This window comes from Rhipicephalus microplus, chromosome 2 (genome assembly GCF_043290135.1).
Source record: "Rhipicephalus microplus isolate Deutch F79 chromosome 2, USDA_Rmic, whole genome shotgun sequence".
NCBI classification, from domain to species: domain Eukaryota; kingdom Metazoa; phylum Arthropoda; class Arachnida; order Ixodida; family Ixodidae; genus Rhipicephalus; species Rhipicephalus microplus.
The window spans coordinates 254773448-254796180 of NC_134701.1; the positions used below are offsets into that span (position 1 = coordinate 254773448).

Consider the following 22733-nt stretch of genomic DNA (forward strand, 5'->3'; position numbering starts at 1 on the left):
AACAGAAGGTTAAAACATCAACAGATCAAACTGATTATCGATGCCCTATAGAAAGACGCTGCTTCAATGTTCTATGTACTGGCCGGTACATCTCGGCTGCGGCGGCTGCATTTCCGATGGAGGCGGAAGTGTTGTAGGCCCGTGTGCTCAGATTTGGGTGCACGTTAAAGAACCCAAGGTGGTCGAAATTTCCAGAGCCCTCCACTCTGGCGTCTCTCATAATCATATGGTGGTTTTGGGACGTTAATCCCCACATATCAATCAATGTACAGGCTGGTAGATGAAGAATGGAACAACGTTCAAGACGGTGCCAGATGAAGACACAGGCTGGCTTGTGTTTAATTACCAATAATTTGCGCGATTTCGCGTACCAGAACAACGATATAATTGTGAAGCATGTCGTAGTGGATAGATCTGGAATATTCGACTATCTGGAGATATCTAACGTGCGCTAACGTTGCACAGTACACAGGTGCGTAGCGCTCCGCCTACCTTAAAATTCAAACCACCGCTGTGGAGTTCGAACCCATGGCTTTTGAGTCAGGAGCGAAGCAGTGTAACCCCTGTACCACTGCGATGGACTGGGTTAGTATTTAGGAAGAGATAAACCAGGTGAAATGTCACCAAAAAGACAAACGCGTTAACACACACTCGACGAAAGTCTTTCTTTTTTTCTTTTAATTTGTGAGTACGCTTGATAAATATGGGTCAATAAATAAGTGCAGTACACCTTCAAGAAGGACATTCTAGGCTTAGTAACCCCTGCCGTGGTGGTCTGGTGGCTAAGTTACTCGATTGCTGACCCGAAGGTCGCGGGATCGAATCCCGGCTGTGGCGGATGCAGTTTCGATGGAGGCAGTAATGCTGTAAGGCCCGTGTGGTCAGATTTGGGTGCACGTTAAAGAACCCCAAGGTGGACGAATTTCCCTCACTACGGCATCTCTCATATACATATGGTGGGGTGGGACGTTAAACCACAGATCATATAGGAACGTGTTGCGTTCACACTATCCGAGTGTGAACCATCCGTGCTGCTAATCACGATAACCATGGTTGTTCTTCAAGCCGTAGCATTCTATTTGGCCGGCTTCTATGTCACCGAATTCAAAAACACCTTTGTACTTTGAGCGTTAGGGGCATGCTACTGAACACAAGGTGGTAAAATCAACCTGCAGTCAGCCAATACGATGTGGCTTATAATAATTATTGTGCAGATATTTTGAACAGGTTAGTAACTCTGCCTGTCTTTTCCTCTTTCCTGTCGTCCTTCCTTGGGCGTGAAAAACCCTCAAATAATTAACTTCGTAATACGAACCTTATTGATTGATTGATATGTGGGGTTTAACGTCCCAAAACTACCATATGAATATGAGAGACGCCATAGTGGAGGGCTCCGGAAATTTCGACCCCCTGGGGTTCTTTAGCGTGCACCCAAACCTGAGCACACGGGCCTACAACATTTCCGCCCCCATCAGAAATGCAGGCGCCGCAGCTGGGATTTGATCCCGTGGCCTGCGGGTGAGCAGCCTAGCACCTTAGCCACTAGAACACCGCGGCGGGGCAATACGAGCCTTAGGGACAATGCCAACTGTATGACAATTGTATGTCAACTGTGTGGTTTTTCAAAGGCACTATAAGCTTATCTGCATTAAGGGCTTAGCGCTTGCAGCTGTATTCGATTTAGCGATTATTTACGCTAATATATTCGTAATAAACACGGAGAGAAGGGTAGGAATGTTTCTACTTGAAGCAGACTGTACATCTATGCTGTTTGTCTCGAAGCGTATACAGTAGTGAAAGTAGTGCTGCTTAGCACTCGGCTTGGCATTACTAGGACTCTGACGGGGTACGTATAAACGCGTGCGCTCTACATATATTAGGCCCTAACCGCATGCGCGCGAGTTTCTCGCGACAGTGACAAACGACAGCGACGAGCGACAAGATTTGCTGTCGCGAAGGCTCATCTGTCGTCGCCGCTTGTCGCGTCGCGCGTTTCTGGACAACTAGAAAAAAACGCTTGTCGCCCAGAAGCTAGGTTGGCCATTCTGGCAACATGGCTGCGCCTTTGTCCCCCGCTTCAGTTGAAGTTTTCTCTCGATGCTTGTTATTCGCGCGCACTTTAAGGAATGCAAGGCATCGGCTATCTTTTCTACATTTTGATCTCAAGCGGAGAGTGAGAGAGCGGCTGTATTTTGTCTTAAATCTAGTTATCGAAAGTTTGTTTTGATGTCTAGACGCATTGTAGCAAAAGGCTATTTGGTCACTTGCTACAATTTGAAATCGTCGTTCGAAGTGCGTCGAAACAGAGGAGGTTTAAATAAATCTTACCTCGTTGGTCGTAGCCGTTGTAGCGTACGCCTCTGGGCAGCCTGTCGTGGTTAAGCCAAGGATTGCAAAGAGAAAAAGCTCGTGTAAAAATTGTGTGGCTTCCTTTCGTCGCACAATGAAAACAGTAATAAATTTGACATGTTGTCATTGACAAACCTTTAAATTTCTATTCGCGATTCACGGGTATGCATGCGATAGTTTTCATTCAAGCAACAATATGTTTTGCCTCCGACATGCGGTTGCAGCCGTCGCGACACGATGGCGCGGCGGAGCAAGTTTGTCGCTGTCGCTAGAAAATCGCGTGCATGCGGTTAAGGCTTTAGGCAGCCCTCCGGAAATTTGCATGCATGCGGCAAATTGTGCGCAGTTCCCCGCTACCGCCTGAATATAATGTTGATTGTCCTTTCAAGCACCAAGCTCGCACAAGGAACGCACGAAGGTGGCCCGCCGTGTATCCGCGGCAATAAAGCCCACCGTGTTGACAGCGTCGCCGTTACGGTAAGCAAACACCCCCCCCCCCCCCCCCAACCCTCTATATACGCACGTGCGCCTTCGTGCCCGCGCGCACTGAATGCAAAAACTGCGCAACTGCGGTCACGCGCGCTCTGACAGTCGAGCGGCCGCACGCGTGACAATGTGGCGGACGCGCTGTATCCTCCAATCTTTTCGGGAAGCGAGTTTCGTATTTTTGTATTAAGAGGTTAGGCGCGTTCCTTCTGATCTTCCGGTGTCAGAGAATGCGTGTCGCGTAAACTCTGCCTTGCGTATTTACGTCCCCAATGAAACGGAGAAGGGTGCGAGGGCGACGTGCGTGAACTTCGGGACGAGCTAGATGTCTTTCTCTGGTCGCAAAGAATGCATAACTCCACGGGTAAAGCGTTTCCTTTGTGGACTATATCTATATACAGAAAAGAACGACGTCACGAGAAGGCGCCTTCTGGATGGCCAAAAGCAAAGCGGGGCTGCCGTAAAGCAGGATTGGTGACAACGACGATGGTGACAACAGCGACAACTTGGGTCTCCGTGCCACGCTGTTTGTCGATGGCGAATGGGTTTCGGCGTATACTAACGGAAACCGGGAGATAGAGAAGAGAGCCGGGCGGTGAGGGGCGCTGGTGGTGGCGGTGGTAAGGGCAGCTGCGCCACGTCGACGACAACTCGTGGAGCGGACTCGGAAACTCAATGGCGCTGAAATACGCCCCGCGCGTGTGAGTCCACGCGTCAGCGCGAGGCTCTGTTTGTGTGTGTGAGAGCCTCCGAGGCGTCTTACGGGCTAAGGCCCTCTAAGTCGGCGCCTGCTTCAGTGCTTGGCTTTCAGCGATTCCGGCCTAGCATCTTGCGCGATATGCCCTTTTTCCTGCCACATTTCTTTTTTCTTCTTTTTGCGAATGGGGCCCCCTCGTTTTGCTGGCTCTTTCCGAGTGAAATGTTCCGCTTTGGAGCGCAACAGTATCCGTCCCTGTGCGAAGCTTCGCACGGACGCGAGGAAACTCTTAGTTTCTTACTCGTTTTTCTGCGTTACTTTCTAGCTGACACAAGAGCGAACCGCCTGAGCCGTGCTCGTGTGAAATGTCGTGATGACACCAGATTCCGCCACGAGATGCCGTCTGGGTAACGGAAACTTGTAGGCCGCTTTCACGAAGGCAAGACGCGTTTCGTTTCTCGTTAGCTCTGTAGTGCTTCCCTTCAAACAGAAAGCGCGAAGCTTGTCACATTTGTCGTTTTTTGGCACGTGGTATAAGGGCGAGCCGCATCTGCTCTATAGAAGTAAGGTAGGCGATTACTGTAGAGTTCCTCTTTATATTGGTAATTTACGCTTTTTCGAATCACATCTGCGTTTTAAAAGTATGTTGTGAAACAGGGGACATGAAAAACAAATACCATTAACGGTGTGTGCGGAAACATTAGGAAACAAACAGGTAGAACGAGAAAATAAAGCATGCGTACGAAGCCCGACGTCTCGCGTCAGTAAATCCTATGCCGACGACTGAGATGTGTTGAAGGCAGTAATGAAAACAAATTGTGCTGAGAGCAACCTACAGGATTCGATGGATAGATGGTAGCTATATTGCTATAACCATATAAAATTATCGCTCGCGTTCACCACACAGTGCATGATCGCAACCCAAGCACTTCATTCGGGATCAGAGAACCACACAGCGTTAGAACGGTGGTCCCATCGATGACCTCACGTCACGATATCCATCAAAGAAGTGTCGGAGTTGTGACGGGGACCGCACATTTTGAACGCGTTTACCTTTTCTTTAATCAAACCATCCAGCAACATTATTTGCGCTAAAGCTCTCTACGGTCGTGTTTTACAAATTTCATTGCAGACAATATTTAGAAAGCGTTGTGAAAACTTCGCAAAATTTTACTCGACGTCGCAACCCACCAGGTTTCGGCACTCCGTCGAGTGATTTGCTTTCGTAGGCTAGCGTAACATGCGTGCCCCTTTTATGGCATGATTATCGCTATATAGAAGTCGGTACAAGCAGAAAAATTGAAAAAGGTTTTTTTTGGTGAGAACTGTATTGTAAGTTAATCGCACGTGGCTCGGTCTAACGTAGCCGTCATTGCTGCAGCCGAAGCGCTACTAAATAGAAGGCAAGTCAAGGCTTTCTTTCAGTTCATATATCGCTATTTTTGTTCACGATAATGTTGATGGGGATGTCAATTGTGAAGGACTGCATTCTTTTTCGCCGCCTAGCAATTGTTTTGTTTGTGTGCGTCTGTATGCAGTACTATACAGAAAGGTCGGTGTCCTTACACTAAGGGTTCAAGCTGGCCTGTACCGACGGCAATAATATATTTGCAATTGAAAATTAATACATTCAAAGCTCTGAATACAACGTGTCCCCAATGCCCGAAGCATGGTGGAAGCAACGCCGAGTGCTCAGCGCAAGAGTAATAGAAAAATCTCGGGAACACTAGTGAGAAAAAAAATAACGCAAGATGAAAGACACTTTGTTCGGACAAGTCATTTAAGATCAGGCGCCCCGTGGACCGAAATTCGTGGCAAATCTTCGTTCTCTGGCATTCGGTCGGAGCGTCTCCGGTGCGGCAAGCGGAAATGCTTTCACGGTTGTAGCGGCAGTGCCAAAATAAATGAGCCTTCGTTTGGAAACCAAAGCCGCGTATTTGGGGTGCATCACGGCGCAATAAATCAACCGCAGGTTTTGCCGCAGCGCCCCCGGGCTAACACATGGTGGCCCGGGCCAAGCTTTGATTAAAAGTCAATGGCCCATGGACAAAGTAAATGCTACGCACGAAGAAGCAAACTTGGAGCGCGCTTCATGCCACCGATCCTCGCTAGATGGTATAGTTTGGAGGGAAGACACTGCCGATTCCGCTTGATACGTCATTTTTCTTGTATTTATAGCCATTTCCTTCTTTTTCTTGCCTCGAATGTTTGTTATAGTTGCATAGAAAGCGGCTTAGAAAATAATGTGTTGTTCTTAAGATACGCGTCGGAGGATACGAGTTGTTTCGAAGAGTTCCCATTTGGCGAAACGGACCGATGGGGCGCACGGCATAGTGAAGAAGGGCTAGGAAATTTCGTACTATTTTTTCTTGCTTCAATGATAAATCCAGGCTCTGCTGGGATGACAAAAGGGCGAAGTTTATTTTGGGTGTCCTTTGAATTGGCAACAAATGACTACATTGCTTTGCTCCAGAGTAATCGGTGTTTGGTGCGCAGAGGGAGGTGGAGGAGAAGGAGGAGGGAAGGTGATTGTCCGTTAATCGAAAGATTTATTGGGTTAAAGAAAGTGCACGTTGTCGTTTCGCTGAGTGCTCCGATTTGACTACTTTTATGCGAAGCTGTTTTTTTCAATTTCCCTCCTTAATCAATAGATTCTTTGAAGTGCATGGGCTTTAGCGCTCGAGTGTAATCTGACCACCCGCCTCTTTAATTTTCCGCTTTTTATGCTATAAACATACCGTGAGTTCGAGACTTCAAAACATACAAATTTTACCTTAGTCGTATACCGAATATATTTAGGCAGAGGAGCACGTTAGAAAGCTCACTGGAATCCGGGTATGCTACACAATTGTCTGTGGCACAGAAGTGTTCACAAAAAAGAGATACGCTTTTTTTATGATCGTCTTCTTCCAAATCTTTTTTGTCAACTACCTCCTGCACCCGTTATTGTCGCATTGTTCTAGCCTAACTGCTCAGTCAGCTCATGGAGATAGTACTGATGTTTTCATGACGCTGTCGGAAGCAGACATATCCGAAAAATGTGGCGTCTTTTCAGACATGATATTAACATAAGACTTAAGGGCTCAACACAGCGAACTGAAGCGTCTGGATTGTTACTTTGATGTTGACATAGTATTTTGACAGTCAAGTTCCAGCCAACTTTATTCTATCCACTGTAACTTGGAACAGTCACCTGCATCAATCGTGTTGCTTTGGGAAATATAGTAATCAGCCTGGCTTCACCGCGATAATTACGCGGCATACATACTTACCAGGACGACCACTCCTCATTTTCGTTCTATAAGGCGCAAAAAGCTACATGCTCGTCAAGCATAACTCGTACTGATCCATGAGATTTCGCGCACGTTCTGCCTCTCATTCCTTTTTTTCTGTAGAGAGCTTCACACAGCCAAAGAAAGCAACCCACTTTCTTTCACCCGGATAGATAGATAGATAGATAGATAGATAGATAGATAGATAGATAGATAGATAGATAGATAGATAGATAGATAGATAGATAGATAGATAGATAGATAGATAGATAGATAGATAGATATCCTCAAGTACCTCCTCTGCTTCCGTTACTTTTCCCCGATTTTTTCTTTACATAAATCAGGTCAGATAATCAACGATCCACAACTATGGTTTCTTCTAGTTCGAAATTTTGAGCAGTTACCCTATAAGCATGCCGATTTACTGAGGGTGTAGTAACCTATTGCGACTTCGTTTGCACCCCTCTTGCGTTGATCGCAACTTCTTTAGCTTGTCTGCTTCTCGATTGCCTTTTTATATCTCTTCTTCTTGCTGAACAATAACTAAACAACATCAAGAGCCACGCACAAGCAAACACCGAAGTATTTAAAGTCTAACTAGCGAATCCTCGTGCCTATAGCGCCGCAACGACGCAGTTTAGCGGCAGAAAGCCGCAATCGCCGTGAGCGCCAGATAAGGGAAAACAAAGGGACTCGTACCCTGCGGGGGGCTCGTTGCTGGTTCATTCTCCTTGTTTGTCAAAGGAGGCGGAAGAAGTCGCGTGCGTGGAAAACGTGCCCGGATGATGCGTTCTCTCTCGCTCTCTCTCTCTTTCTCTCGGGCCACTTTTTCCCCAAAGGTTGTTGCGGTTTGTATGTGTGGTTGAAATGGCTTACGCCACAGAATACCGTGTTTTCGTTCCTAGAACGATTTGTGAGCAGGCTAGAGCCCAAGGGCAATTGTTTTTTTTTTGTTTTTTTTTTTTGGGGGGGGGGGGAATTGGCGTCTAGTGTTTTGCGAAAGGGTGCAAAAGTTAGACAAAGGTGGTTGATCGGAAACTTCTATAGATCTGCAAGATACTTGGAAAGAAAACAAATGCAGAATGAAAATGCATTTACCTAAATGCAACCGCAAAGCGAAAGCTACCACCTGCTTTTTCTTCTCAGTACTGATTCCAACCGAAAGCTCTGCGGATCGAAAGTAGTATTGCACTGCCTCTGGGAGCACAGGAAATGCAAGATTTCCACACATCACGTGTTTTTTTTTTTTTTGCAGGGCCGTCCTTGGCCCTGCAAAAAGTTATTTCATGTGATGACGCCGCCATGCGACTTCATATGGCGTCGTGACACCTGTGTTCATGCGCCGACAGCAACTTTTCGCGCTAGATGAGGCATCTTAGGCCCACGTACTAAGTGTGTGTGTGTGTGTGTGTGTGTGTGTAACTTGCACTGAGATGTGCCGTATTTGTACCCAAAGACAGCGCTCAACAATTAGGAACCAAAAAAAGCTGGTCTATACACAGACGAGCACATCTAACAAATGAATTTGTTCAAATGAAAAAAAAAAAACCAAGGGGGTGGGTTGACATACAAAGGAGAAACACTGAAGGAAAGCCACGCACGGTCCTACCGGGGTGCTATATATGCAGTAAAACGCGTGTTTTGAGCGAACTTAACACTAACTTCCTTAACATTGCAGCGCTGCCATGTTCCAGCTTGCCCCCACACAAGCTTTTCTGATCGTATTTGTAGCATTGCCCATTTTGCTGTGCACTATGTTTTTCTAATATTTCTAGCTGGGTTTTTCTAGCAATGCCTCTAGCATGTGTTGTTCTTGTTCTATACATTCTGCATTACCTTTGTAAACGGAGGAAGGAGTCATTCTCAAGCCACATTTTTTTCTCCTCAATGAAGCATTGGGGTATGCATGTCTGCAACAAAGACTCATACTCAGGACTTAAGCCTTAAAAATTTTTGATAGGACAGTGACTGTTTTTCTGCGCTATGTTGCGACAGAATGGGTGAAATAGAAGCACGAGGTGAAAGGAGGCATGCGAGCCTGTGTGTGGAAGAGGTGGGAGAAAGGAGGCTTGTTGGTTTTTCTACAGCATTGTTTACGGTGGATGCCAGGACGGCTAAGGAATGAGAGCACCTTGAGGAATAAACAACAGAGGCAAACTACCGGTATACCTTAGTTACTGCGTATTGTGATCGAACGGACTACAGCAATCGTCGTCTTTTGAAGTGAATTACGTAGTTACCATGTCACACTGATAAGGAGGTGCACCAGCATTCGCTAATGCCACTCTACAGTGGGTTTCGGTATGTTTCCCGATGTTGTAGTGCCACAAATGAATAAATGATTGATGACGTGAAATCAATCATCTAGCAACCTGCCCAGACTGGTTAGCCTTCCTCCGTGCAGATTTTAAAGAGCATTCTCATTTTTATAGTAGCTCACTTACTAAATTTTCCATTGTCTGTGATCACTACAACAAACGAATGAAAACAAACTTTAAGTTTAGAAAGAACGACAGGCCGAGACAACAATAAAAACTAAATAAATATACGCCTGGCGAACATACACACCGTAACAGCCTGTGTTTAATGCACTAATCTCTAAAATGAATAGCTATCACACTATCCTACTGAGCCTAGAGAGCATCAAGTATACTATTTTGTACCCCGCTTCAGTTTTTTTTTTCTCTTAATCACTTCTGAAACAGTTGTTGGATATATGCGTCGTCTAGCTATCAGCCCTTACTGGCATGTGTAAAGTCATGACCAAGCAGAAGAATGCGCCGATTCGACTCAAAGGCAGCTAACGAAAAAAAAAGTGCTTATGTAGGAGTTTTTTCGTTCCTGGTCAATTTTCGTGAGAATGAAGTACAGAAGGAAGGGGCCAATAAAGCAAGGCGGGGAAGACACCGCTGCGCCAAAACCGATGCAAAGCGTTTCGCAGTCCTCTTCAATCTCCTCAATTATCCAGCGCATTCATCGGTTTCGTCCAGCCTGAATACGGTTCTTTCGTATAAAAGCTTCAAGATAGCACCATTATGCTCCGAGCTATCCCATTTCGACTTCTCCAATGGTCTTTCAACACAAAAGCGCCGACGCCTCCATGCTTCGCGGGAGATGCGTCGAATCGTCTGCTTCATCAAATGCGCAGCCTACGTGTTCATTCCGGCCGCTTCTATCCGTGCTCCCTAAACGCCGAGAAATGCGGTGTAGACGTGTCCCCAATGTGCCCCTAAGGAATGCGGCTCAATTGGTTTCCCCTTTCAGTCGGCAAAAAGGGGCACTGCGTGCGCGCGCACGCTGAAAGCGGAGAAGCAAGAGGGGGCAGTCGAGGTACAAATCATTAGCCTCCTCCCCCCCCCCCCCCCCTGGAAATCATTAGGGGAGCTTGGAGCGGCAGTCATGACGCGCGGGAGGAGCTGCGGGAGAATTACCCTTTGGGGATGAAACGGACAAGAGCCCGCGCCGTCGCCTTCGATTGGGGCGCTTAAGGAGTCGCAGCACTGCCGAGTCAGACAGACTGCGCGGCGCTGATGGGCATCGCGATGCGCCTAGCCACTCTCAGTCTTGCGCGACTCCGGGCCACCAACTGTTTTCCATTGGCTTTCGCTCGCTCGCTCGCTGGCCTGCCGCGGCGATGCTTTTATTCCGTGGGCCGGCTAAGTGCGGCTGGGCCGAGCTGTAACTTAATTGTCGCGGATAAAGCCCGCGCGCGTCGTCTTGTTTAGACGCATACCTATACGCTAGTCTAGGCCATCGCAACACTCTCAACCAGCCTGTTCCTTTCTTCTGGGTCTCGCTTCGCTTCTTCCATTTCGGCCTGTTCCGCGGGCGCACAGTGTTACCCTCGCGTGGTACCTTTCTGTGCACTGCAGGCTTTCTTCCTTTACCTAATCAGCTCACTGGATTGGGGCAGAGCCCTTTGCTTTGACTTGAGTGCACCGTGCCATGCGAGACTTGAAAGGGGCGGCTGACCACGCACTAAGTGCGAGGCACAATGGAGACTACTCTGGCGTTCTTCTTTAGTCCCAAAGAAGTTCTGAAGGGGTATGGTGATGAAAAGAACAGCTCATATACCTTACTTTTGCGTTGTCGCACAACGTCGGCTGCCCGCACTTGGTGGCATGAAATTCACTACTAAACACTTTCTCTTTGCACAGGCTCGCTGTGTTTAATACCACTTTTCCTGGCAAAGAATGGCTAAAAACACAGAATCAATTAGAGCTATATTTGTCAGTTCAATATAACGTCCCGTATGAGCCACCTGAAGGTTATGTATGAGCATTTACACACTATTTTGCTTGCTTTCAAGGTTAATTGTTTGATTTATGCGTGGGGTTTAACGTCCCAAAACCACCATATGATTATGAGAAACGCCGTAGTGGAGGGCTCCAGAAATTTCGACCAGCGCGGGTTCCTTAACGTGCACCTGAATCTGAGCACACAGGCCTACATCATTTTCGCCTCCATTGAAAATGCAGCCACCGTAGCCGAAGTTTGATCTCGCGACCTGCGGGCCAGCAGCCGAATACCTTAGCCACTACAGACCACCGCGGCGCCGCGCTTTCAAGGTTAAGCCAGTCAAAAAGAAACGGCTCCAGAAGATAATCTACATATATCTTCGGATTTCATAGCTTTGTGTATCTTTCACATCCTTACCTTATTAATTGGAAGTAAGTGAAAAAGAAACAGTGCATGTGACTAACAGTGTGCAAATGTCAATTTTCACTAAAGACGCTCATTTGCTATTGCCTCATACATGGGGATGAGTAAAAAATCTCACTTTGAGTCCCAGCTTTGTGGTGATAAGACAAAGACTTCGCTTGGCGTACATGCGCATACACCGAGGTAGTACTTCACGTTAGGCGTCTTGTTGCTAAGCGGTGAATCGCAGAATTGGTGCCCCGCAGTGTAAGTGCGTTTTGGTTTAGTCAAAATCCAGAAACGCTCATGTAGCTGAGAAGATCTGCAATTATTAGTTTAGCACTCTACTTCGACTTCATTTCGACGACGACGTGAGTGTCATGAACTATATTTTGTCTTTCAGGCGTGCACAGCGGAACGTAATTTAGCAAGCTGCACATATTTTGTTTTTAGGTGAAGTCACTTAGCTTTGGCTATACGTATTTTGACATTCTCAGGCTAACTGTCGGCAAATGACGCCTGTTACTTAACATAAGGTTTTTCATTTGTTCACTTCTACTCCTCTCTTGTTTGTACCCAGGAAAAAAAAACGGAAGCCTTAGTTAAGATTAATCTATAAACACTTCAAAAGAACAATAAATGCAGTTTACTAGAACAAGTAAGAATTTGCGTCAGTACCCGATCCGGAGGCACTCCTAACGAGGAGATAGGCTTGAAGCTACATTCTTTATGCCATCAGTTACGTAACGTACGATGAAAAGTAAAGAACTATCTTTATGAGCGAAAACTACGACTGAAAGCTTGTCACCAATGGTTAAAGCGACGAATGCGTTGAAATATAACTGAATGGAAGGAAAACCTTCCTGATTAACCAATTACGCTGACGGCCGTCTTGAGGTACAATTCTTCGTTTACAAGAAGACATTAAGAAGCGTGTTCTCGAAACGGCCGTATTCATTACGGTGCATCAGTGTGAATGTCTGCCAAGTATGTTCAAGAAGAACTTAGGAGGAAAGAAACTCATCTAAAGCCTCGGCATGCCGTAGTCCACGTTATCGAACTTTCCATTCGTGGTCCTCCGTAATGCGCCACGAGAGCTTCCTCTAACGACGCACCTAATTTTCTCCAACGTTTAAGTGAGCTCCGCTAATGCATCGCCAAGATGCTGATTGCTCCGGTTGCAAATTCGCCAAAGCGTGGAACACGATGGAAGACCTTCGGGCTTTACGGTGCCGGTTTTTCGGGATAGATCAGAGCGCTGTGTTTTTTTTTTTACGTCTCATTCAGAAAAAAAAAAGAATGGTGAATGGAGTTGAATGGTTGTTGGTATATGGAGAAAGTGTATGCTTGTAGCTAAGAAAAAAAAACAAGTAACACATTCTGGATCAAGTGATCAACCACTGAATTAGGTAACAATAAGAATAAAAAAAAAACTTAAACGAGCGCAACTTATTTTGCGAAGCCACTTACTCAGCTTTTCTTATTCGTCTAAAGCTTATTTTTGGTGATGCAGCAACAGTTACGTTAGCTGCTGCGGTAGGGCGTGAAGAGTAGGTGGACCTCTCATGAAGGGAAAGTTACAAAAAAAAAACGATGAACGGAGAAGTTTCCTCTTTAGGTGTCTAAGAAATTGAATAGAGAAGGGGTAGAGAGATTATGAGAGAATGAGTGTGGCTGCACATAATTCGGACCACGTTAATGGCCACCCAAGTCGTTTGGGAGCCGCTGCTAACCATGCAGAACGGCAAGGATGCGGATTTCAGTGATGGCCTCTCAGAAAGCTTCGTGGCAGTGAAAAAAAAAATTGGTAAGTAAGAATGAAGAGTACGCCGAATGTTACACACTTCGTAATTGTGATAGGCTTTGTGACAGGTCATTGGCTTCCCGGGCTCTTCGTCACGCAGGCGTTAGGCTTAGCCACGTTCGAATACACACTACAAGCTTCTGGAGCGCTTCCGCTACAACAATATTTTTCTGAACATCATGTGTTTCTATCTATAGGAGCCTCACTCTAAATGATTAAATCATAAAGGCAAACAACAAACTGAAGCAGGTGAAAGTAATGACTCCGTGGGCGCCATGGAAAGAGAGAGAGAGAGAGAGAGAGATAAAGATGCAAGGAAAGGCAGGAAGGTTAGCCAGACGCACATCCGGTTTGCTACCCTGCACTGGGGAAGGGATAAAGGGGAGAAAAGAGGTTGCAGAAAGATGAGAAGGTACAAACACCACGAGGTCTGTAGATTTGATGCGAAAACCACTATGACATAAACTTATAAACAGTGCGTTCATAAAGATTATAGACAATGATGCGCTATAAAAAACGCTATATTCCAGGTCCTTCGCCAGGCAGCTTTGAGATTGATTACCGACCTGTTCTTTACAGCACTAACAAGTACTGCGCAGTTATACCGAATAGGATTACGAGTAGCTGGAAAATGTATGTTTTCCCAGACGAAGTGGTCGGTAAACTCTTGACACCGACAGTAAAAATGACAAAAATGAAATACAGGGAGACACCTTGATCGACAACTTGCGGGCGACAAAGAGACGCGAAGCAATCAAGAAAGAGTGACGGTAAAAAAAAAAGAAAGGAAAAGAAAAGGTGGAGGTGTGAGAGGGAGGCGATGCATTCTTACAGTTAGTTGCTCCAGCTCCCTTTGTTATTACTGCCGTGGTGACGCACTTATATAAATATATACCTTGCCCGCTCAAATCATCTCGGCACACAGACGCCGTTTGAAAACTACGTATTCGTCGGTTTAAGAACCATGCTTGCTTCTTTGCTTTTCCAGATAATCTATTTTCTTCGGCAGAGTGAAATCTTCAGGACAGACCATCAAGAAAACAAGTTACATAACGCACTGGAAAGTAGCAAAAGAGCAGAAAGAGATCGTATAAGTGCAACGGCAGAAAACAACGCGAGGCACAGAAAAAGTGAAATTGGTGAGAGCCAAAACACGATCTCTACCAAATATACGTGAGAAAAATAAGGGGAAGGGTCGAAGGAAAGGGGAGGAGAAAGCAGGAGCGTAACGTTACACAAAATGAAACGCCTGGCACAATAGAACGATAGAGGGGAAGAGAAAAGGGCAAAGAAATAGGCTAGGGTACAGCTGCAGATACGGAAGTTTTGCGAGAGGTGGGGATGAAAGAAGAAAAAGAGTTGTCGGCTTCTTTCTACGTTGACGGAAAAGAAGCAGCTTTTTGTCTAGCGTTCGCGATAACAGAAACAAAGAACGAAGTGGCCTGGCCAGAAATGATACGTGGAACAGAGTGAATGAAGTGCCAAACTGTGCGAGAGGAGCGCGACAGTAGAAAAGGTCGCAATGCTGCGAAACAAGGTACAAGAAGACACAATGAAGGGATGAAATCGAGTCTAGCCCCCGAGTGAAAGTCTTGGCTGCCAGCGAAGACGCAATGAAAGGTGTGGGGAGGCAGGGGGTGCATCTTTGACGCTCACTTTACTGTATTTTTTTTCTTAAACGGAGAACAAGAAGATGGCTAAAAAGGAGCGATCGCCATTGCAGTCTTCGTCATCGTCATCATTACCATCACCGCCAGCTTTCCGCTTCGCTCCGCACTTTTTCTTCCGTCTGCATTTTCTACGGTTCGAACAGAAAGAGTAAGAGTAGCACGCGAGAAAAAAAAAAGCGGACAAAGGAGACAGCCCAGGAGAAAAGGAGTTGATTGCAGATACTGTTCATGGAGTCACTTGCACGCCCTCTTTTCGCCGCGTTCATCGATGCCACGCCCTTTTATCCTCGATCCAGGGTTACATCCCCGGAGGCATGTTTGTCTCGTTAGTTAAAGGCAGCATGCCCTTTCGCGCCGCTTTTGAATCGACGCAGGAAAGAGTCCAAGAGGAAGAAGCAGCTCTCCGAGGGAGAAGAGAGGGCTCGTAGGATGAAGAAAGTAAAGGCGGACAGGAAGGACGATAGTGAGGGTAGAAGGTTGTCGTCGTCTTCGACCGTGTCTGTTTCGTTCACGCGTGATGAGAACGAAAGTTGCCGGCTGAGAAAAAAGTACTCTTGATGAGGAGCCAAATGGGGGACCGGGGGTTTTCTGCCGCGCTAGCGTCTTTTCCTCGAGGTCTCGGCGAGAGACGGCGCTTGGTGATAGTATCACCCACGTGGGAACACAGCTTTTCCTGTGGCCGCCTTTGCCTTCATTTTTAGTATTTTGTTCCCTTCTTTTCTCCTTACATTTGTTTCGTTCATTCAGTTGTGCGGACTCCCTCCTTGTCGTGTAGTTTCGTCGAAAGGCGCAAACGAGCCGACGTTCAGGCGAAAACGTGATACTTAAATAGGAAATATGGGACGCAACAACGGCGCTTCTGCCATAGTGAATGCATCGTTGCTCTCAAGGTGCATTGTGAATTGGCCCGTCTGTGTGGCCACATTTTTGTGATCTCCTACTTGGTGTTCACGGTGAACTGTTTCAAGGCACCCTAGCTTCGTGCATAACATATACTTTTCCTCATTTTGTAACTAGTAAATGAAAACATGGGCAATCGTTTCAGAAAAGCTAGAAAGCACAACATCGAGCAAACAGATTTTAGAAGCGTTCGAGAGTTCTGTGTGCACTACCTATGAGGTTCGACAGCTTCACTGACCGTCAGGGACAAGTCGTCAAAATAAATGTATGCATTGTTTTGACGCTGAATACAAAGCTCTTTGATGTGGTAGAAAATACATTTTAAAGAAATCAAGATACAAGGAAGTCACATAGTGTCCGTACCATACACCCTAAAGAATACTTCAGTTTTAAAGTTATGAGGTGGTTAGGTGGTTATCAACAACACAACGCTTTCATGCAAAGAGCCAAAATTCTACCCTTGCAATTTGCATGCTTTCTGTATAGATTAACGGTTAAGATCATCATCTGCTTATCTGAAATAAACAGAGGTAAGAGAGAGTAAGATATGTTCTAATGTACTACATGAGCAGCCCAACAAAGGAAATCTGTGTGAGACAATTTGTTTACATAACTTACTCTCTTTTTTTTTTCTTTATCTGCGGGAGCTATGGAATCCGGCATTTAGAAAAAGTTCTCGGTGAACCACATTTAAAGCACTGAGTTTCATTTAGAATAAATCATTACAACAGTTACGCAAGAAAGCATTAATATTCCTGTCATTCCCAACGCATTTCTTGGATATTTTTTTTTCAAAATACTCTCTGACGTTTCATGGGGCTGCTGCGTAAGTTCTTAGAAAACCATCTCATTACTTTGTGTTATTGTGCATGCTTGCATTGTGGATTTTTGCAAGCTGACTCCAGTGAAAAAAGAAAACTCTCTCAGTGCAGCGCTGTAAAAAAAAGCTGAAACCGGGAATGGAAATAAGGTGAAACAATTCATAAAAATGAGTGTCGAGAATCTCTAGTTTTTGTTTGGTTTGTGATTTCTTATAGTCTTTATCTTCCTTTCTACCTTACAGTTAACTTTTCACATTAAATTGAAGTTCTGCTACCAGGTCCTCTTGCTAAACTTCTTTAGCTGCTGGATGAATGCGTCAGTAAAAGTGTATGACGTCGTTTTTAGATTACTGGGGCTATAGCGAATTATAATACACACAGAAATATGTCCCGAATACCTTCAAATTAAAAAAAAAAGTTACTAAACTTGTTAGAAAAACGCGTGACTCGTATTGGAATAGCATTTTTTTGTGTGTGTGCTCTTCAAGAACGGACTGAAGCTCGTTTTGGCATATTCGAGCCTTCTCAATAATTAGGCAGATCGAGCACAAACTCTGTGACCTTGTTTTACCCTCACAGTCAAGACCTGACACGTGTCTGAAGCCGCTTCAAGCAGTGATGAAGGGCATGAGCTTCGATGTACTCGGAGTTCCGAATCTAGTTCCTGCTTTGTATATCGCCCTTTTCTCGCGTGCCATTATCAAGGTGCACGAGAGAAAATGATCCAGAGGTCTGTATGTACGTGACTCCAATATAAAAAGCGGAATGTGGATAATGGGTTAAACAAAGCACAAAGGAAGATGACATTTCTGTAAAAAAACAAAAAGTATAAAGTAACGCCATGAAACGTCTTGGGAGGAGATGTCCGTGGGATGGACATTCATCTTCAATTCATTGAGAAAAAAAAAACTTTGCAGGTCTTACTTCTTTGAGGGACCTTTTCGGGTCTTTCGGACAGCGTTTGACATCTAAGTAGTTGACTTTTCCTTACCCGGGAGTTTTTTCTTGACCTCGTCTTCTTGTCATCTCTGCTAAGTGTGAAAATTCATTACGTTTTTTCGACAATAATTAGCATCAGCCTTCATATTATGCTATAGCTTTCCCTGACATACGCAAATGGAAGCGTGAGTGCGTGCTCCCTGCCCCATAGAGAGACCAGTTCGAAGATTTCATAATATGGTTCGACCTCCCCTCTAGTCTGTGCTCAACAGCATAAAACAAGATCAAAAAGGGCAAAAATGCTATAACCTACACAATTAACCGGAGTAGTAGCAAGATCCCTTCCCATTGTCCTGGAAAGCTCGTATGACACGTTAGATACGCAGGGCCAACGACAGCTTATCCGAAAATCGTAAAATGCTATTGCGAAAGGTATTGGAGAAAGCGCAGATGACGATATGCCCGTGAGAGCATACGAGAAGGGGAAGCTTATACGCCTAGCAAATGACGAAGCACGTACCGAATGGACAGCCGGCCATCAAGCACGAAAAAAAAGAAAACTTATAAAATAAATGTGCACTGTACGTCTCCTTCGCAAGGTATATCGAATTTGAATTATGATAATGCAGTGTCCATCGGGCGTCAGCCTACCGCAAGCTAGCTAAAAGAGAAATAGCAAGGTATACACTTCCACGTGTACAACTTTCGTGTTTCCGTCATATTTTTCTCATTCTCAGCTTGGACTATCCTTGGCTTCACCCTCCACGCCCTAAAGCTTTCTAATGCACAAATTCGGTCGAGCGCGAGATTTGGCCCCTTCCCACCTTTTGAAGCGCCCAGTGGCGTGAACAAGAAATGACGCCCTGTCCCTGTGATTTTTTGGCTGCTTTTTGTGAATCTATCTAGTACGCCTCTTTTTTCGTCTTCTTCATTGTTTTGATTTTTTATCCTTTTTGACTAATCTGTTCTCTATACGTTTTCACTCATTTGCTTGTGTTTTTTTCGGATTGAAGCACGAAAGTCTCCTTGCTCTGAACTCTGGGCATTTCTCTGCTCGTCAAAATTCTATTCGTTTCCACGTGTTTCCAATGCCACGTTTCTTTGGCACTGGTGCTCCTGCCTTTGATCTTTTAACTGCGTTTAGAAGATGGAAAGACTCTCGTTCGGCTTCCTTGCAAACCCTCGCGTGAAATGGTTTCGCCGGCCACCCTAAGGAAGAGATGTAAGAGCTCATTTCCGTCGTACTTTTCCAAAGTTCGGTGCCATTCCATGCTTGCCTGGAAAGAAAACAGTGGAAAAAAATTCTAGGTGTCGCGTATTCCGGTGTGATTTATTTAGGAGAGCTAAAGGGAAAAGCTTCTTAGAGATGTTGCAAGGTTCTTATGTGCAACGATGGGGGGGGGGGGGGGGGAAGATGGGGCTTAGCACGGATTTACATGATGATATTACTTTAGCAAAACTAACAAACCATTCTCAACTTCCTGGTCATTTGCTATTTTTATTTCGCAGACACATTAATGCTCTCTTTACATTATTAGCGCTGTAGTAAACGACTTGGTTTTTTTCAATCTAGGAAGGAAGAAACAATAAAAGTGACAAATTTTTGATTGATTGATATGTGGGTTTTACGTGCCAAAACCGCCATATGAATATGAGAGACGGTGTAGTGGAGGGCTTCAGAAATTTCAACTTCCTGGGGTTCTTTAATGTGCACCTGAGCCGGGGCACACGGGCCTACAGCATTTTCGCCTCCATCGAAGAATCAGCCGCCGCTTCCGGGAATCGATACCCCGACCTTCAGGTCAGCAGCCGAGTACCCTAGCCACTATAGACCACCACGGCGGAGAACAGTCATGAATTGTACGAGACCTTTGTAATTCTTGGTACTTTTGTTCTATATATAGTTTCGTTTAGCAAACGTCAATATTGTATTTGTTGTTGACACATTCTGCAGCTCCTCCACTATGCCCCTTCTTCCTACACCCCCCTCCCCCTTCACACGCTAACTTTCATATAACAAATACAAACCACACTGTGCTGAAAATTTCTGCCACTTCATTAGACGTAATACGATGGGGAATGATCACTATTTCGAATATCTGCTACGGAAAGAGGTGTACCTCACTGAATTCACGTTATTGCAGCTCCAATGAAATGTATCGGAAATGGTATTTGTCGCTTGAACAGCTAAAATATATACTGCACTGACGCAGCGCCTTGGTGCTAAGGGCTCTCATTCTCAAAGCTATACCTCGCACGTTGGGGTGGTGGTTAGCTGCTGTTTACTGATTGTGACGGAATGCCAAGTCTGGCCTCTGGAGAGCCCACTGTCACAAAACCAACACACATTAAACTGGTGACGAGTGTTTATTAAAAGAAGTATGTTGTTAGGTTTTCGGCGCCTAAAGTTAGTGCGATGTCAGGGTAGTTTTATCTAGAACGCTTACGTCAAAGCGGCCAGATTTGCAGCTGCATGACGCTGTTATCACACACAAAAAAAACTTATAGAAGTGGTTTAAAAAAAAAGAAAAGCAATAATAGTGTCGCGTTTCTAGGCACGAGTTCTGTACATACACATAAAAACGCATACAAGAGCACAAGTTCATTCTGAACCCTCTTTGATGGAGCAAGCCACCAAATACAAAATATTTGGAAGACAAAGTAGTCGAAAGCTGACCGATTCATTTTTTGCTCCTTGAGTCTGCTTGCATCGTTCAGTGTACTGCGGTCCTTGATAACGATGTTGATGATATGTGGGGTTTAACGTCCCAAAACCACCATATGATTATGACAGACGTCGTAGTGGAGAGCTCCGGAAATTTTGACCACCTGGGGCTCTTTAACGTGCACCCAAATCTAAGCACACGGGCCTACAACATTTCCGCCTCCACCGGAAATGCAGCCACCGAAGCCGGGATTCGATCCCGCGACCTGAGGGTCAGCAGCCGAGTACCTTAGCCTCTAGACCATCGCGGCGGGGCTTGATAACGATGTCACAATTACAGTAAAACTTTGTTACTTTCAGCTCAATTGCTTTGTTTTAGCCTATCAGCACCATCGAAATGTGCGTCCAGTGTAAGTGATCTTAAGAAACAGCGCTAAACTCAGTTACCACCTAAGAATAAACGCAAATTTCACCCACAGCCATCGCTGTCTTACCCAAAGAAAACCTGCGTAGACGTTCCATTTAATGACATTTGTTCATTTTCGTGACGTCATCTTTCATCGCATGTTTCACATAATCGGTGTGCCCATACAGATACATGTTATTGTCACTGGCTATCAATCTAAATCGAAATCTTAGCAAGTTTCTCGAGATATTCTGACATTACTGCTTAGCCGTAAGGTTTATTTTAGACAGTAATGACAAACCTTGAGTTTTCTATGTGCGTAGAATGGACCTTTTTCAGGAGATTAGGCTGCGCTTGCGCAGTGGTAGTGACGTCACGCGTGCCATCTTTTTTTTCTGGGGTGGGGGGGGGGGGAATCACTAGAAGGCGACAGTTGCAAGTTATCAGAAAAAACACCTGGGGCCCAAGATTTTCTTTTTGCAACTTCGGAGGCTTGTGACCCCCAGTTTCGATTTCGGTGATCTCCACTGCAGGCGCTGTTCGGACATGAAGAAGGCCCGTTTACTTGAGCGGAGAAAAAGGGCTTACGGCTTGATTGAAAGCCAAGTTGCTCGGCTCTCTTCCATGGTTAACCGAAAGGCACTCACTGTCTCGTGGTTAGAGCTTGTACCTATTCTTAGGTTGCAGCCGAACGTAAGCCTTGTTTTGTAAACTTCACCGGATCTTTCTTTGTTTTCGTCTGCAGGGGCCACCACGTCCGGCCAGGGTCCTCGCTTTGTTCGCGAACCACCGTCCCGGCTTCGCTTCCACAACAGCACGGGAGGCAGTGTCGAGTGCTCGGCCCGTGGACATCCGACGCCGGAACTTCGCTGGCTCGCCCTGGACGACACCGGCGTAGTTCCCGGGACACCGGCGCTCGATCTATCGGGCCTGCGTAGAGTGCGCGCTGACGGCTCGCTAGAGTTCCTTCCGTTCCATGCCGACGAGTATCGGCAGGACGTGCACTCGGCCACTTATCGCTGCCTCGCCTCCAACCGCATCGGCGTGATCGGCAGCAGGGATGTCCACGTTCGCGCTGGTGAGTGCAGCTTTTTCGGTTAGGCGCAGTCGCGCTTACCTATTATCTGTGTAAAATTATAGCAAACTCGGCGAGTTGGTGAGAGTACATCGTGAAAGCTTTTAGCGCACGCACAACAAACAATGACGTATAAAACATATTATTTGTACTACACGAATGACGTGCGCGTTATTGTCATGATGTATGTAGCAATTTATATAGGGAACTGGCAAGCGCCAAGTTTTCGAGAAGTGTTGGGAAAGCTGTCCAGAGGATAAATATTGTTGCGTGACAGAGATACCCCCCCCCCCCCCCCCCCCAAGAGCACTTTTTTTCTTGCATTCTTGAGGGTCCACAGGTGACAAGTATTGCTACTCAACGGTCGTGTTCTATCCGGCATTCTGCATCTCTGCCTTTTGCCGTATGTGTTACAGAAACTTGGCTGGTTGCCAATTGCAAATATAAGAACACTACCAAAAATAGAGAAGTTTTCATAAAGTAGTGGTCCACAATATGACGGAACTACTGTAGTTATCATTTCTATGTTATCCTAACGTGGAGTGTAGAGTACTCGGGATTTGAAATGTGATGGTGCCGGCACATGGCCGTTCGTACGGAAAACGCCTCCCTTGGGAGTCGGTAGAAGCAAGCTGCTGCATTCTATGTAGCTTGAGGGTGTTTCGGACCGATGGTTATAGATGCCTGTCGCCAATGCTCTGCACCGCAGTGCCAGTGGTGAGCTGAAAATGACAGTTCGCGTATAGCGTGTCACACTCACATGGGTGAGTATGCACGAACACGGCAATGTTACAGTGCAACTATATATGGTGAACTAATTAAATATGCTCTTTCAATTATTGTTTGTATGTGTACACGACTCAATGAATCGTAATGTTATTCGGTTATAGGGCAGTGTTTTTCTTTATTATACGACATTACATATATTAACGTCTTCTGCTTAATATGCAGTAAAGAACTTGCTTACTGTTAAAGACTAGTTGGTTTCAAAAAGGAAAATGGAGATCA

At 45.6% G+C, this 22733-nt stretch overlaps 1 protein-coding gene across 1 annotated transcript in view; it reads left to right on the forward strand.

Moving 5' to 3' along the window:
- LOC119169268 (cell adhesion molecule Dscam1-like) overlaps positions 1-22733 on the forward strand; it is a 269223-nt gene that overhangs the window by 64437 nt on the left and 182053 nt on the right. Inside the window, exon 2 of the mRNA XM_075880053.1 lies at positions 21396-21728. Within this exon, the coding sequence (XP_075736168.1) occupies positions 21396-21728 (333 nt within the window). The remainder of the gene's footprint in view (positions 1-21395; positions 21729-22733) is intronic.